The sequence below is a fragment of the Agrilus planipennis genome, unplaced genomic scaffold, assembly GCF_000699045.2.
Source record: "Agrilus planipennis isolate EAB-ADULT unplaced genomic scaffold, Apla_2.0 scaffold120, whole genome shotgun sequence".
Classification (NCBI taxonomy): Eukaryota; Metazoa; Arthropoda; class Insecta; order Coleoptera; family Buprestidae; genus Agrilus; species Agrilus planipennis.
The window spans coordinates 211,663-224,318 of NW_020438891.1; the positions used below are offsets into that span (position 1 = coordinate 211,663).

Here is a 12,656-nt window from a genome sequence, read left to right on the forward strand (position 1 = left end):
CTACTTCAAACTTTTCTTCTACTTCTTTGCACATCCTATCAATCCACTTTTCCTTAGCTGCCCTACACTTCCTAATTATTTCCCACTTTATATTTATATCTTTTTTGCCCTTCTTCGCCTGTTCTATTTTTTTATTTCCGCTTTGTATTAATCCTATAATCTCGTTTGTTATCCAGGGTTTCCTACTTTCGTTTTATTTAAGACCTAATACATCTGTAGCTACTGACTTTAATGCAGTTCCATTCTGTGTCTATGTCGTTGTAATTCGTTTCTCCCGCTTCTTATAGTATTTCATCTCTCCTTGCGCCTAGCCTATCCCTCGTTTCTCCTACCTTCCCTTCTTTTTAGTAATATTAGTCCTCGTAACTACTACGTTATGATCGCTATCTCTATCTGATCCTGAATAACTCCCATAGACGTTCACTTGATTTTTAAATCTTTGGCTAACAAGTATGTAATCTAACTGATATCTCTTTAAATCACCTGGTATCTTCCACATATATGACCTCCTAACGTGATGGTTGAATAAAGTATTCGCGACGGTTAAGTTATGTTTATCGCAAAATTCTATCAGTCTGTCTCCCCTATCATTTCTATTTCCCAATCCAAAAGAACCTGTTATTGCACCGTATTTACCTTCACCTATTACTGCGTTGCAGTCTCCTACAACTATTAGGTTTTCCTGTCAATTCAATAAACTTAACACGTCTTCTATCTCTGCATAAACCGCCTCTACGTCGTCATCGTTGTAAGATGATCTAGACATACAGACCTGCCTATTACAATTTTCCTATGGATTACAATTCCTACCCCCGAATTACCTTCCACCGATCCTGTATGTATTATTCTAAAGTCTCCACTCCAGAAGTCTCTAGCTTCTGAACAACGCACTTCACTAATGCCTACTGTATCTAATTCTAGTCTATTCCTCTCAATTTTAAAATTTTCTAATTTCCCTACTTGCCTCATTGTCCTAACATTCCACGCTCCGACGCGTGAAATATTGCACCTTCCCCTATTGCACTTTTACTTACACTGCAAACAAAATTAACGAAAATATTTCAAAATATATAGACATAAATGTGGAAAAATTCAGCTTTCACCCTGCCTGGCTACGGCCCTGTTCTAACATAATTCATTATTATAGAACCTAATTTAATCTAGCCTTACCCTATTGAATCCACCCTGACCCTATCTAATCTAATGAATAATGTAAAGTGCATTATCAAAACTTGACAACTAGGTACTTTACACATTTTAATATTTATAAAGCAATGCCATATATTGTCCGAAATACTATTTGATAATAGTTGTTTGACAAAGCAATAGACTTTAAACTTGAAAACGTATTTTCTTTAATATGCATTTTGCTGAAAAACCTTCTCATTTGAGTATCATTTAAATAACAACAAAAAGTATCTAAAAATACTTACTCTGACGAAGATTAGAACTTTGGTGTCTCCAATTCTATATTTTCCTTCTGAAACACGGATCATCGGGAACTGCGTTGGACATGTACATTTTTCTACCAAGTCTCGTACCTAGAAACAAAAGAAAAATATTTAATCAAAATAATAAAGCAACAATATCCCATTTTTTAAGCTCTCTAAAATACACCGATTTTGATAGTTCAACTAAAGTCAAGTCAAAACGGCCAAGTTCAGCTAGCAGATAAAAATAATAAAGTTTTACGACTTGTTTTATTGTTCCGATATACTGACAACAAAAAAGGATTTTGTCAAGTTCCGATAAGCTTCTGTCATAAAAACATGGAACCAAATGCAGAAGCGGACGTGAAAACGTATGCGGAACTTCTGTAATCGCGGAAGCGGAACCAGAGGTCTTTTGCAACACTAATGTCTTACTCATGAAGACATCTTTTCTTACAAGTCAATATAGGTACAGGTATTGTCTTTCCATTTTTAATTAACAATGCGAACATAATAGTTAGTATAAATATCTACACAGACCTAGATTAGGATATTAACGTGTTTTGATGGACGATTTTGATATTAAAATTCATGAAGAGGTAATATATGGACGAAACGATGTTTACCCATTTTATTATTATTTACAATTCGTCACATTTATACCGTTACGCCCTTGATATCAAAACGATAATTTTATTTAACGACGATTGTCCTTACAAGGCCTACTAATATCCTACTAAAAGAGAACGCCTTACGTGCGATACGTGATAGCAAAGAGAAGCACGGAACATACCATACGGAAATAGGAAAAGACACAACTTCCGTTCGATCAATCTGTCTAAGAAATGCACAGAACGGATTGTAAGCACATACAGATCGACTGGAAAAGGTTTTTATGTATCTATCTACGAAAGCAATTCAACAAGAGAAACAAAGAATATAATTGAAGAAGGTAATTGAGTCCCATCACCGAAACAAAACATTATTAGTATTCTTTCTCAATACGCCACGTTCGGCTATTTCTGAAGTTGTTGTTTCTCTTATTTTCTCATAATTACCTACATAATATGGTCTTTACTTCTTACAGCTGAAACAAAATCACAAAAAATGATTTTTTGACGTGCTTTGAGGATTAAGAAAAAACGTTGGTACAAGTGTATATCTGATGGCGATTAGGTAAATGTCCCGATGGGGGTGGGGGTTGGTGGGATTGAAAGAGGGTGGTTACCTGAGTAAAACAAAACATTATTAGTATTCTTTCTCAATACGCCAAGTTCAATTATTTCTAAAGTTGTTGTTTCTCTTATTTTCTCATAATTACCTACATAATATGGTCTTTACTTCTTACAGCTGAAACAGCTGTATAATAAAAAAATTCTAGCCTGTGGGGTCTGCGTTTCACGCCTCTCTTTCCATTCAAACGAAAGGCTAATTTGGAAAAGAAAACGTTTCAAGCGTTTGTGATTTGGTGTTATAGGCCGATGCTGTATTTATACGTATACCCATTATACAATAATGCTAAAAAGGTTGTATTTGACGCAAGATGGGCGGAGCTGTTTCTACGTCATCTTGAGAGTAAACAACTTCTGCTAACTTCGGAAGACCCTTTTCAGTATCCTTTCAGGAATCGTGAAAATGGGTGGGTGGTGGTTCGGGTGAGAAAGATGAGACGGGCGAAATGGAAACAGAAGAGAGGGAAAGATTATCTGTGGAATATTACTGCCCCTAAGGGATCCAAAGAAACCACAGAAAAACTTGGACCAAGGCAGACGGACCCGGCATCGAACCGGCGTCCTCCCGAATGTTAAGGAATGGTCTAAACCTTTAGGCCATGTCGCTTGGTAAAGGAAGATGGAATAGGACACCTACTAAGACGGAAAAGGCTAGTCAGAGACACATGAGAAGCAGAAAGAGGAGTAAAGAGAGGAAGAGGAAGATTATGTTCATCATCATCATCATAAGGTCATCAGTCCTAAGACTGGTTGGACACGTACCTCCACTCTTTTCTATCCTGAGCTACCTGAACCCACATCCTTAACTATTTGCGAACAGTAATCTAATCTAGGTCTACCTCTACCCCTCCTAACTCCTGTTTCTGCCTCTAATATGTCTCTGACTAGACCTTCATGCCTCAGAAGGTGTCCTACCAACCTATCTCGCCTATTTTTTATTGACTTCCATAGAGTCCTCTGTTCTCCTATTCTTTCCAATACCTCTTCATTTCTAACCTTTTCTACCCACGATATCCTCATCATCCGCCTATAACACCACATTTCGAACGCTTCTAACCTTTTCTTTTCCGCCGCTCCCACTGCCCATGTTTCGCACCCGTACAACGCCGTGCTCCAACCTTTTTCGAATTTCTAAATTAACCGTTCGCGAGCATAGAAGTGATTATGTTACTGTTCGCAAAAAATGAGGAGTCTGGGATGTTATTTATTATTGGGAGTATCTAGTTACGATGAAACAAATTAATACTGGTGAAAAAATAATGATTTTATAAGAAAATTAAAAAAATTCCGGATGTTTTTAATCAAAGGTCGTACATTGCGAAACAGGTCGTTTGCTTAGAATGGATAATTTAATTTTATCGTTACTTGTTACACCATGTGTCCACCTTATTCCTGCGGGCAGTAATAATTAAGGCGCATTACGGTATTTAATAATAACCCTGCCCGTTATCTGGAGGTCAAAGTTTATGAAACCAAGAGGCCCTAACGGCGACATTGCTTATTAATTATTATTACTGCAATTGGAACGTTTATACTACTTATATAATCTCACAGTAAATGACGTGGCATATTTTATTCTAACAAAATATTACTTTGTAGGTACTGTGAGATACTTTAGCTCTCATTATTTCATGGTAATAACTGTAAGTACAGTACCTATTAAAAAAATAGTGTCATTGACAAAAAAGAACGAATTTTAACTGGTGGAAAATTATTTACCACACATACACTTCTACGCATGAGCATTACGTGTAGAAACATGGCTATTTTATCGGCTTATTTATTTCGTTGACTTTTAATCAGTTTTCCATATCCTGTCTAATGATACATACATTATCGTTATTATTTTCTCCTAGTATATATCTCAACTAATTGTGTTTTTTAACCTTTTCTATTACTTTTCTTTTCCATACTGTATCTGTATTTTCTCTGCCTCCTCTATCTCTAATCTCACCTATTTCCACAATCTTCGTCTTATTGAGATTCAATGCTAATCCTTCTCAAATCTTTATCTTATACTCTCATCGCTTACCGCTCCATAATTTGTCGACATCGAAGCAATATAGTCCACATAAGTTATTGTCCAAATCATTTATTATCTTCCTACCACTATTCTTCCCTCTCTTACCTTCCTTATCTCCATTTCTAAATTAATTTCAATTCCATCCGCGTTTGTATTACATTTTTAACCAGAATATCGCATCAATAGTTTCTCTCTTTTTTCGAAAACCAAACTTTGTTTCGTTTAAAATATTCTTCGTTTCAATTTCCGTCTCTAACACAATTTTAATTATATATGTATATATCTTAAACCAAGCATCCGTAATCATTCTTCTATAATTTTCATTCATTTACCGACTGTAGCACTTACCGAAATTAGCATAGTTATTTGGAATTTCACAGGATTATAAGAATTATTATGGAATTACAGGGATTTATGAGAAGTACGGTAGAATTCATAGGATTTATAAACGTATATGGGGATTTATCTGAAGGAATAGAAATTATTTATAGATTTTGGGCATTATTTTCGTAAAAGGGATTTATGGTGTACACTTTTTCGACAGCGGTTTCCCCTTCGAATAAAGTGACTGTACCACTAGGCATTCAATTAGGTGTAAAAAATCTTTGTGGAATTTTCGTCATAAATTTTACTTATTACCAAGTTTCAGTTGAAAATGACTTTTAAGAATAGTTTGCAGTGCGGTAAAGTTGGATTATATGTACACCTACAACAATGGCATGTCGCTTTTTAACAGTTACTCTATTGTTTTACAAAACAATTGATTGCGCGAAGCACCGTCAACGCTACCTCTCCGACACTTTCTATCGTATTTAACCCCAATTACTGTTGTTAAAAACAATGTTGTTTTCCATATTCACGCAGCCTTTCGGATTTAATTAGCTGCATAAATATTCAGAGAAATTAACGAAAACAATTGTTGTATTATAAAACGTTGACAGCATTCTAGAAAGACTGCGAAATGCCGCAAATACTATCAATTTTACCCTTTCAAGAATAAAGTCTTGTAAAACTGCGTTCCAACACTAAATAAAAAAGGGTTTTTGCCTTACAATCATAACAGTTCTGCAATCTGCTCTCATAATATTAAAACGGTCAATTAAAATGTCGACTTCTATTTTAGATACCCAGGATTTTAATTGGAATTTTTAATTGGGAAATCAGTAATTATGACGTATTCAGTTGGAAATAAACATTGTGGAAAGAGTAAGTCGGTTTAAATATCTCTTTTTGAGTGTATTGCTCAATTTCAATCAAAAACAGCTTCGCATTAACACTGCTAAGGAGCTGTTGGACTCTGTCCGCGACGACCCAAATTTGCTCTAGAGGATCATAACTGGTGACGAATCATGGGTTTATGGTTATGACGTGGAAACACAAGCACAATCATCCCAATGGTAGCTGCTGCACGAGCCAAGACCGAAAAAGCGCGCCAAGTTAGGTCGAATGTGAAGGTTTTGCTTACACTTTTCTTCGATTGCAGGGGCGTGATGCATCATGAGTTTTTGCCACAGGGTAGAACGGTCAATAAGGAATATTACCTGTATGTTATGCGTAATTTTCGTGAAGCAATCCGCCAGAAACGCCCGAATTTGTAGAAGAACAAAAATTGACTTTTGCACCATGATAACGCCCCTGTTCACGCATCGTTGCTTGTGCGCGAATTTTTGGCTAAAAACAACACACTAATAATGCCGCAGCCACCGTATTCCCCAGATCTGGCTCCTTGTGACTTTTTCTTGTTCCCGAAACTGAAGAGGCCCATAAAAGGATGACGCTACGCTACGATTGAGGAGATAACGACGTAATCGAAGAAGGAGCTGAAGAAGATCACAAAAAATGATTTTTTGATGTGCTTTGAGGATTAAGAAAAAACGTTGGTACAAGTGTATGATATCTGATGGCGATTAGGTAAATGTCCCGATGGGGGTGGGTGTTGGTGGGGTTGAAAGAGGATGGTCACCTGAGTAAAACGTTATACAAAATTTGCGGCGGTTTCACCCCCATAAGAAGTTATGGGGGTTGAAAGTTGATTATTTTGACAATTTTCATACACTACAATTCAAATAAAATTCAATAAAAAAATTATTTTCAAGCAGGTGGAGGTGGGGGATCAAAAGAGGGTTGTCACTTGAACAAAATCCGATAACCTAACCTAACCTAACCTATTGATAAAGATATTTAAATAACGTTTTACATAACTTTCTCAATATTTTTATGTATTTTTCATTAGTTTTACCTTTGAATATTGTTTAAGAATGACTATATAAATATTTACATGCCTAGAAATGTATAAAAATTGGCATATTTATTAACTTTGAACCCCCATAACTTTTTATGGAGGTGAGACCGCCACGAACTTTTTATGGTACAGTGGTGGGGGAGACCTCCTCTTTCGATCCCCTTCGGGGGTGGAGGCCATCATCTAGACCTTTACCGGGGATTACTTTAAAGGGAACAAAATAGATATTCATGAGTTAATAAATAGTTTTTGAAAAAAACACAAAATTCGCGATACTTTTTGAACAGACCTTGTACATGTGTAGTGTAAGAATTCGTTTAATTTTTTTTTGCGTTTGTGCAATTTGTAAGAAAGCTGAATACGTAGGTACGTGATTTCCCGCTGAATCGACTGATACGAAAAAGCGTTGTGTTCCACTGAACTACTGTCATCATTACAGCTAAAGTGTAGTGTTTATTGTTTAACTGCGACAGCAATTTGCAATGCATCCCAACGACACTACGTGCACCGTACGGAAAAGGAAGAAACGTCGCAGTTGGCACTTGTTGGGAAAATGAGACCGGCTGAGCACAATAAGTGGCAGGTTATTAACTACTTACTCACTGGCTTTCAAGGAAATCTCTTGCCAGAAAGAGAAATTTCATTTTCCTGCGAGGCGATCAATGTCAACTTCTCACAGCTGCATTTTTTTATTTAAACTGCAAGAAACATGAATAAAATGTTAGAATTATTCCTCGGTTGATTGACTACCCAAAAATTTAAGATTACTTATACGAAACTTATATATATATGTAGGTCTGATATATGTGTAATACCATTATAACTCATTCAAATTTGGACGATGGTACAGTTATGGATAGTAAGACGTAATAATAGCTAATTCCAGAAAGGAATAACATAATTATTGTAATTATTATTACAATTTTATATTTACTCTGGAACCGTAAATTATTTATATAGCGACACCCTACTATATTATATAATGACGTTTATTTAAGATACGGTATTGACAAAGTAGTACACTATGAAAATAAATAAATGTAAAACACAAATATTGGTATCATCATCATTAGGTCGTCAGTCCTAATACTGGCTGGACACGCACCTCCACTCCATCCTATCCTGAGCTAATCTTCGTATTTCCTTAAAACTAGAACATCCACATTCTCAAATTTTCCAATTTCCCTGCTTGCCTGATTGTCTTAACATTCCACGCTCCGACCTACCCCTACTGTACTTATTAATGACATCCCCCGAGGTGGTCCCCGCCCGGACATCCGAATGGGGGACTAGTTTACGTTTAGTGCTTTACCCCAGAGGATGCCATCATTTGAGTTTGGTGTGTTTTCCTTCATATCTGCCACCCTAAGTACTAAAAGAGCTGCTACCCTCTTTCAGGGACGTGTCTTAGTCTGGTTTCTCTTTAAAAGCCCCCATTATGATGGAACCTATGGTCCGTCTCCCTAAATTATCGAAACTCGCAAGGAAGGAGTATGTTTAGATCATGGATCTATAAGGGTGCGAAAGGTTGGAGCAGAGCTCCAAAGAAAGGTTAGAAGCGTGTGGTGTTACATGTGAATGATAAGGATACTTAGGATACCGTGGATAGAAAAAGATAAAAATGTGGAAGTATTAGGAAGAGTAGCAAGAATAGAGGGCGCTGTCGATAATAGGTGAGATAAGTTACTAGAAGACTACATGAAGGACTAATAAGGGAACTTAGAAGCTTAAACAGGAATTAAGAGGAGTAGAGGTAGACCAGGATCAGATCACTATTCGCAAATAGTTGACAATGAATAGTGAAATTTTTATGTTCGGTCAACGGTTTGCCTTACCTGCGTGTACAATACCACACACATAATCTAAAGATCTTTTGAGAGTCTAGTTCAGAATTACCAGCGCTATTTGAGGAGATAATAAGTTACTAAATCTTCTTTACTTATTGTATAAGTAAACAGATGGAAATATGCACTTATCATTTTAAAATCCTCCAGGACTGTCCGTTCGCTGCGATATCAGACGATAAAAAATTTTATGATTTAAGTGGGAAAATTTCGTAAGCGGTATTATAATGATAAATATGCATGTGTAATGCCATCCACAACCGTCCTGGACAGTTTTTGTCGCGATCCAAGAGAATATAACTGGAGATCTCGACGAATAATTCCATAATTAGTTTGCGTAAAGTCGTATGAATGAATGAACACCTGCGCCATTATCATAAATACGGTCATAACGACCACGGTCACGCCGCTAAACGCTTTATTACACCGGAAAAAGTGGCCAACGCAACTTAAAGAATAACGGCAGGATTATATTGTTGTACTTGGATAAATGTGCCTACATAAACGCGAATATCTCTCTACAATCTCCTTGCGATAGTGAATTTTTAATAAAAGTTCCATTTCTCTATGCGAGATATATAGCTAAATGAACAATAGGTTGGTCTTAACATTTTACTTTACAACACACAAAAATTTCATCGGATTGTGAGATGAAATAAAGCTAAATTACTTCCAAAAGCGTTCTCTACTTTCGACATTACATGACAGAATAAAGAATTTCATAGTGACTGAGGTGTCACGAAGTCATATGGGTATACGTATACACATTGTAAATTAACTTTAAACTTTTAAGCCAATTCGCTCACTGTTTATTTATATTATTGATCAACTGTGTATGTAAGAACGATAACTGTCATCCAGGGAGCGATTTATATTATTATCGAATTCTCTGTAACAGACATCATTCTTATCGAGCATTCCGGAACTCCTATTGTTACGCAGGCAAATATGTGTCACTCAAAGTATGATTTTTGTTACCTTTCGCATCTTTAGTAAAAAGGTTGACGACCATCGGCTGTCCCTAACTGTGGGCTTACTCAAGAGAGAGGTACATATAACAAAATGAACATTAAGTGAGATAATATTTTCAAAATATTTACAACCGTAGGTCTGTAGCATCAATATTTCCAATTCAATGCATTTCATCATCATCATAATCATCATTAGAACGTCAGTCCTTAGACTGGTTGGACACGCACCTCCACTCTATCCTATTTTGAGCTAATCTTTGCATTTCTCCAAAACTAGAACAACCCACATCCTTAACTATTTGTGAACAATAATCTAATGTAGGTCTAGCTCTACTCCTCGTAACTCCTCTTTCTGCCTCTAATATGTCTCTGACTAGACCTTCATGTCTATCTCGCCTATTCCTTATTGACTTCCATAGAGATCCCTGTTCTCCTATTATTTCTAATACCTCTTCATTTCTAACCTTCTCTATCCACGGTATTCTCATCATTGGCCTGTAACACCACATTTCAAACGCTTCTAACCTTTTCTGCCGCATCCGTACATCGCCGCGCTACAAACATGCACCTTTAACAATCTTTTTTGAATTTATAAATTAATTGTTCGCGAGCATAGAAGTGACTTCTTTTTATTGAAGGCGACTCAACCCTGCGTCATCCTCTGCTTTATATCCCTACCACTCCTTCCGTTCTGACTTATCTGACTTCCTAGATACCTAAAATCGGCCACTTCTTATAATTTTTTGTCTCCTTCCTTTATATTGGCTCTTTCCCTATACCCTGCATACCAGCATTTTTGTTTTATTTTTATTTATTTTCATACTATACTGTATTGTCAATACCGCTTCCATTTTATTTAAAACTATCTCTAAGTCCTCTTTGCTAAATGCTAATACTGCTACATCATCTGCAAATCTAAGCATACTAATCTTTTGCCCCTGTATATCTATCCCTACAGTTGTACTGTCTTTAATGATGTTGATCGCGTCTTCGATGTATAGATTAAAAATTAGCGGTGACAATGTGCATCCCGGACTTCCTAATATTTACTTCTCTACATTGCAGCTCCAGCTCTATAACTGCCTGCTGCTCTTTATGCATTTACCTAGTGAAAATTCTCAATACTCGCTGACGATGACATCTACTGTCATGAGCCGAGACACTTAATCTTACTAATATGGCTAAATTGAAAAAAAAAATGTCAAACATCTTCCTTGAAGTCATAAATTTTATTTTTCTGGTAAGTGTATTAACATAGCGCATTGTCCTTTAGGTCGTCCTTTGAAAATCTTGCATAGGAATGTATCTTGAATATTAATTCAATCAAAATATTGCATGTATAAGAACTTATGTATGTATCTACGTGGATTCCCATTAAAAATAGCTGTTTTATAATTCCTGTCAATACGGACAGCGAATCGTGATACGAAGAAACAATAGATACGCTTATTTTGGACATGAAAGAAATTTTACACTTGTTCCCAAGTGAAAAAAACAACTTATCACATAAAAAATACCTAACGGTTTAAGTAAAAGAAAAACGGTACAAACTGTTAAATGTTTCAGTGATGTTCAGCGTAGCGTACATGTAACATGATAAAAAACTTGATTATTCAACCCAAGCACGATTATACCACTTTAAATGCTAGTTGATCGAATCACAAGTAGCCACTTGTGTGATCCATTATAACACTAGTGGCATAATTCTTGTAATGTTATATATTTAACGATTTACATCAATCAAGCCAAATGTTTTTAGAACGACATCTAGTGGCTGTTAAATTTGTTAGGTTGGGTTAGAAATTGCGAACCTAATATGGTTTATCGTTAGATGACACTTTTTTTTCACATAAAATATAAAAATATTATAGGAAACCAAGGAATTGTACGATTTGACATGATTCTGAAAGAGTATACAAAAGTGTAGTCTTTGAAAATGGTTTAAACACCGAAACGGTCGTCAGAGAAATAAATGAATATTGTGAAACTTGTAAAAATGTTTCACCAAGTGCCAAGCGAGTCTATAATTTGAAATATTGGAAGTGATAATGTTTATTTTGCGAATGCAACATAAAAGAGCATCTCTTGGGAATGCCAGTTGTTTTGCTAATAATCTAATTCCCTTATCATGCAGTGATACACGCGTAATTTAATCAAGGCAAGTAAATAGAACAGTATATACGTAGGTACTAAGTTGCCTGTTTGCAAAATGATTTAAGAATCACATGCACGTATGAGGTCAAGAATCTTATCTTTGTTTTCATTAAAAAAAGGCGATCGTAGTCCCAGATTATAACATCGCAGTCGCCGATATTGCTATCATACCAGGAAGAAGTTGAAGATATTTAAGTACATATTTTATTGATATTAGCTAAAAGTGCGACTAGAATTGTGTATTTATGAAATACCATATGCGTAAGATGTTTAAGATATTTGTTGTATGCTTGTTGTATTAATTAACATGTAGGTACACTATTTGTAGTGTACAATTTAGAAGAAATAATGATACAGGGACGGAGTATAAACCAGCGGAATGGAGGCCGTTAAGAGTAAAGAGGTACCTAGATGCTATTTGATATTAGGTACAGTAAAAGCTCTTTATTCGCGGGTTCTAAGGTTCCAAAAATAAAATCAATATGTATCAAAATAAAATCAATGTATTGATAAATTTGCAATTAAAATTTTTTCTAAAATAATTAATTGAATCTAATTTCGTTGGTGTTCAAAATTCAAATTGTAAAAAAATGACTAATTTCGCCAAATTTTTTCTTGTTTTGAATTTTGAAATTAGTCCGTTTGGTTAAATCTTTTCTAAAAGTCTCCTAGGCACGAGCAAGTAGTACTCAAAAGATGCTGATACGTTGAAAAATAACACCGATTCCTTTTCTACTCAGTTAGATTTTTTATAAAAGCC

At 35.7% G+C, this 12,656-nt stretch overlaps 1 protein-coding gene across 2 annotated transcripts in view; it reads right to left on the reverse strand.

Annotated features, from left to right (window-relative positions):
• LOC108737948 (GAS2-like protein pickled eggs) overlaps window positions 1-12,656 on the reverse strand; it is a 202,101-nt gene that overhangs the window by 19,406 nt on the left and 170,039 nt on the right. For both annotated transcript variants that reach the window (XM_025981883.1, XM_025981882.1), the window contains one exon: window positions 1,434-1,541. In XM_025981883.1, the coding sequence (XP_025837668.1) occupies window positions 1,434-1,541 (108 nt within the window). The remainder of the gene's footprint in view (window positions 1-1,433; window positions 1,542-12,656) is intronic.